The sequence below is a fragment of the Fringilla coelebs genome (genome assembly GCF_963513975.1).
Source record: "Fringilla coelebs genome assembly, chromosome: 25".
NCBI classification, from domain to species: Eukaryota; Metazoa; Chordata; class Aves; order Passeriformes; family Fringillidae; genus Fringilla; species Fringilla coelebs.
Genome location: NC_140051.1, coordinates 1230023 through 1235023, shown reverse-complemented (window position 1 = coordinate 1235023; position 5001 = coordinate 1230023). Strand labels below are relative to the sequence as shown.

The following is a 5001-nucleotide window of genomic DNA, read 5'->3' as shown; positions in this document are numbered from 1 at the left end:
GGAAATTAAACCTCAAGGAAAAGCAGAAGGAGCAAATCCCCCTGAAAATGATCTGTTCTCAGCCCAGGGAGCACCAGAACCAAGTGAGGCACTCAGGGCAAGAAAATTCAACCTAAGGGAAAAGCAGCAGGAGCAGAGGGAAGTGAGAGGGTACAAGGAGACCAGGAAGGCCCAGTGAGGCTGCAGTCCTTTAATGAGAAGGAAATCTCTTGCCAATGTGCTCATTTCTGCTCCGGGCTGGCAAACCCAGGGTGGGACAGCACGTCCCTGTCCCGCGGCCACCCGGCTCAGCCCAGGGTGCCGAGGCTCAGCAGAGCTGCAGAGGGCTGGACGAGGTGGGCAGAAGCGTTTCCCCAGAGCTGCTGGCTCCAGGCTGCCATCAGCAGGGTTCAGAGGGCCCTGGGGGCCAGGCCTGCGTACAGCTCCCGCTGCCCCTTCCGGATGGGCTGTGGGGACAGACAGACAGACAGACAGACAGACACCAGAGCTGCGTCAGGAGCTGAGCCCCGCAGGGAAAAGAGAGGCACACTTCTGCTCACAGGGAAAAGCAAGGCACAATTCTTCTGCTCACAGGGAAGAGCAAGGCACAATTCTTCTGCTCACAGGGAAGAGCAAGGCACAATTCTGCTCACAGGGAAGAGCAAGGCACAATTCTGCTCACAAGGAAAAGCAAGGCACACTTCTGCTCACAAGGAAAAGCAAGGCACAATTCTTCTGCTCTAACAGAAAAGCAAGGCACAATTCTTCTGCTCTAACAGAAAAGCAAGGCACACTTCTGCTCACAGGGAAAAGCAAGGCACAATTCTTCACAAGAATATTTCAGGTTTCCCATTCTCTGAACCTCAGAGAAAGGAAACACAACTCTTACCATTTGCCATGCCCGTGTTGAGTGGAGATTGTTTACCCACAGCAATGGTGTTTTGTTTCCCTGCCCTGGCAGGGCCAGGTGTGTGTGTGCGTGTGTCAGGACTGTCAAGACAGTCACAAGATTTGGGCAGTGGGGTGCAGAGTTGAGTGCTTGGCAGGTTCAGTTTAGATGTATAGAATAATATAGCATAATAAAGTAATTAATTAGCCTTCTGATAAGATGGAGTCCTCCTCATCGTTCCTCCTTCAGCACCTGCCCTGAGTCCTCACCTGAGCCCACACAGGCCCAGCAGAGCAGGGGCAGTGCCCAGGGAGCTGCAGCTCTGCCCCCACACAAATCCCCGTGGGCTGCATCCCCAGCTCCCTTTCCCCTTTTCCTGCCAGGAAATCTGGGAGCTCGGCTGGATGCTCCTCCGAGGATGGATGAGCTGAAAGAGCCCCAGCCCTGGCTGTCCCTCCCAGCAGCAGGGTGGAAAGGGACTGTCCTCACCTCATAGTCCGGGTTGGGGACAGGGGGAGGCCGCTGCATCTTCTGACCTGAAACAGGGCAGAGAGAGGGTGAGTCCCTGCGGATTCCTGCCACCAGGGGCCTCGGGCTGATCCCAGGGCCAGGCACAGCAGGGATCAGCTCCCAGGGGTTCATTCTGAGCTCCTGAAGAGCCAACTGCTGCCAGGAGCAGTCTGGGAAATGGGTTCCATTGCACAGAGAACACCTGGAGAACACCCCTGGCATGCAGGAGCAGTGCCTGGAAGCTCGTGGGGAGCAGAAGATGCAATGAGGGTTTCCCTGGGTGTCACTGTCATGTTTTCTGAAAAATCCCCTTGCCCAGGATTTCTCTCCTGGGAAGCTGAGAAGCCTCACGGAAAAAGAAAAATTATCTGACTTGCTTCTCCTGTGTTTTGCTGCTTTGGAATGTGGTTGGAGACTGTTTATCCAACATGTGAATTGTTTTTATTTATTGGCCAATCAGGGTCAGGCCGTGTCAGACTCAAAGAGAGAGTCAGGAGTTTTTCATTATTATTCTTTGTAGCCTTCTGTCTGCATCCTTTCTCTGTTCTTTAGTATAGTTTTAGTATAGCAGAATAGAATAGAATAGAATGGAATAGAATAGAATAGAATAGAATAGAATAGAATAGAATAGAATAGAATAGAATAGAATGGAATGGAATAGAATGGAATGGAATGGAATGGAATGGAATGGAATGGAATGGAATGGAATGGAATGGAATGGAATGGAATGGAATAGAATGGAATGGAATGGAATGGAATGGAATAGAATAGAATAGAATAGAATAGAATAGAATAGAATAGAATAGAATAGAATAGAATAGAATAGAATAGAATAATATCCCAAAATAATAAATCAGCCTTCTAAGAACATGGAGTCAGATTCATCATTTCCTTCCTCCTCCCTCCAGGGACCCTGAAAATCCCCCACCTGGGTGCTCAGAGGGTGGCAGGTCAGCAGGGGTGCCTGCAGTGGCTCTCACCTCGCGGCCGGCTGTCCCCAGCAGAGCTGGCTCGTCCCTTCCTGCCCTTGCTGAAGTAATAAACCAGGATCAGCACGCCCAGGGTGATGAGGAGGTCTGCAGTGATGATCCCTGCCACAGTCAGGGCGTCCAGCTCCTCACAGGTGGCACAAACTGCAGGGAGGAGGGCAGGGGATGCTCAGAGCCAGGAGAGCCCAGGCCTGGCACAGGGCTAGGGGAAGGGGAAAAGGGCAAACTGGGAGAGAAGATTTGCCAAAAGTGGGCTCTGGGACTGGCATCAGCAGCACCATGTTCACCCACCCCAGCACTGGAAACACAATCAGCCCCAAAATCTGCCAGGGCAACGTGCAGGGGAGGGGGCAGCGCTCACCTTTGGCATTCAGGTACAGCTGATACTCCTTTTTATTAAAGGAGCAGCTGATGTTGGCAGGGGTGCTGTCATGGTCCTGTATAATGAGCTTCCTCTCCTTGGTGTTCTGGGTTTTCCCAGACAGGTCCCACTGGACCTCCACCTCCCCCTCATCCTCCAAGGGACACGTGATGGTCACCGTGGTGCCAGAAATCTCCACCAGGAATTCCCCTTGGGAGGACACACCGATGAGAAAGGAAACCAAGGGCAAAAGTCAAATATTTCTACCTGTTTTTTACTTTGCTACAGACTTTATATCCTGCTAAATACTAAAGAATGCTGGTAAAGTTCACTTACCCTCCAGTTCTTCATCTGCAAAACAGAAAACAAGGAGTGTTAAAAAATCATCTCACCATTGCCTCACAGTGCTGGAAATGCCCAACACTGGTAATCATCAGGGACCCGTTTCTCCTATCAGTAAGACCACTGTCAATTAATGAACGCTGAATTTTTCCTATCCTGCAATATTTTCAAGACTAAAATATCTCTATTTGACTCTTAGTCCTCACTTTTGAGGCACATTTGCAGTTTTTAGCATGATGAATAGATAAGGATGGCAGTAAAATACACTTACCCTGCTGAGCTGTGGTGCCAACTGCAAAAACAAAAAGAATAAGAAATGTTAAATAATTGAGCCTCAGATATCACACACCTTTCCTGCTCCCAGGACATCCTTTCTGAACTCAGCTTGAAAGAGTTGTTTATAACCCCACATTCATGCTGAGGGCTCAGAAATACTCTGCTGGTGAGACAGGATGTTGTTCTGAACTTGGAGGCCATTTTCAACACAGCCTAACGCAGAATGGAAACTTGAATCATTTTCCAACCCAGCTCAGAAAAAGGCTTGTTATTGCAAGATGCAAACCCCGAAATTCTGCTTTGTGATGGTGGAGCAAACACTGCTGGAAAATCCCAGTAAGAACCTCTGTCCTCTGCCAGAGTGGGAGCCTGACGTTGATTTATCGCTATAAAACTGTTTATCTGCGTGGTTTTTCTGCCTTGTAGGAAACAACTTGCTCCGTGAGAGGCTCTGGAACTGGAATGTTAAAGAAAGGGTTTTTAGGAGGTGTGAATCACATTTGTGATTTCCTTTAAAGACATTTGTGCTTTTGCAAAAAGTAACGTAAATAAGTGACTGCAGATTTGAATAATTGACTGCAGATTTGAATCCCACAGCGGACTTCCCTGGAGAGAAGGTGACCTGAGGGTTTTTATTTTACAGAGATACATTTAAATCTGAAAAAAAGAACAGGCCACTGATGAACCAACGACGTTTTCGATCTTCACAAAGGCGGGTACTTACAGCACTTCGGCAGAGCTGTTGGAGTCTCGTAACAACTTTTAATGGATTACCTTGCACGCTCCTCTCTCCTCATTGCTGGGTCCCTTAGAGCCTTTCCAGGCACTCTGCACCTCATCCCAAACCAGCGGGGCACCCCAGCTGTGCGGGTGGGAGCTGCCACCCCACCCCTGACATCCCGAGCCTGAATCACTTACCCAGGATCACCAAACACTTTGAGAAAAGTGCACGGATAACGGATAAAAACCCCAAAATCAGGAGTGGGGAACCTTACAGCTCACACTGCACCCGGCTCCGGCCCAGCTGCCTGAAGTTTGGGGACTCACCTGCACACAGCAGGAGCCCCAGGAGGGGCAGGCACTGCTCCAGCCTCATCCTCGAGTTCTTCCTGCTGCTGCTCCTCTCCACCACATCAGACTGTCACGGCTTGGCAGGAAAGAACACGGCGGCTTTTCTAGAAAGAAGCCCAGGACTGTTTTTCCCAGAATCGTTACCCACCCGAGCAGGGCTGGGGCACTCACTCTTTCCAGAGCAGCCAAGGCAGAGCCAGACACGTGAAATAAGCCCAGGTCAGGAAGTGAGGAGGCTCAAAATGTCTTCATGGGACGTCACCAGCAGCCAGGGGTGGCTGCTCTGCTCTGCACCACTCTGCAGGGCTCGGGACAGCTCCTGGAGCTGCCCTGGGAGCCGAGGAGAGAGAAACGAGCTGGAATCAGATTTGCCATCAGGACCTTCTCAACAGCCCATCAAAGTGAGAGTCTGAGAAGCTCCAACCATGGCAAACGAGTTCAGGTGGAATCCCAGCGTGGTTGGGGTGGGAAGGGACCGTAAAGCTCATCCCATCCCACCCCTGCCATGAGGGACACCTTCCCCTGCCCCAGGCTGCTTCAGCCCCAGTGTCCAACCTGGCCTTGGGCAGTGCCAGGGATCCAGG

At 50.7% G+C, this 5001-nt stretch overlaps 1 protein-coding gene across 1 annotated transcript; it reads right to left on the bottom strand.

Moving 5' to 3' along the window:
* Positions 1–241: 241 nt before the first annotated feature.
* CD3E (CD3 epsilon subunit of T-cell receptor complex) lies at positions 242–4442 on the bottom strand (the record flags this gene model as incomplete). Its single annotated transcript, XM_084221418.1, has 7 exons — positions 242–446; positions 1358–1404; positions 2359–2511; positions 2729–2938; positions 3065–3079; positions 3342–3362; positions 4394–4442. 7 exons carry the CDS (start codon positions 4440–4442, stop codon positions 390–392), a joined length of 552 nt encoding a protein of 183 aa, XP_084077544.1. The 3' UTR covers positions 242–389.
* Positions 4443–5001: the final 559 nt, after the last annotated feature.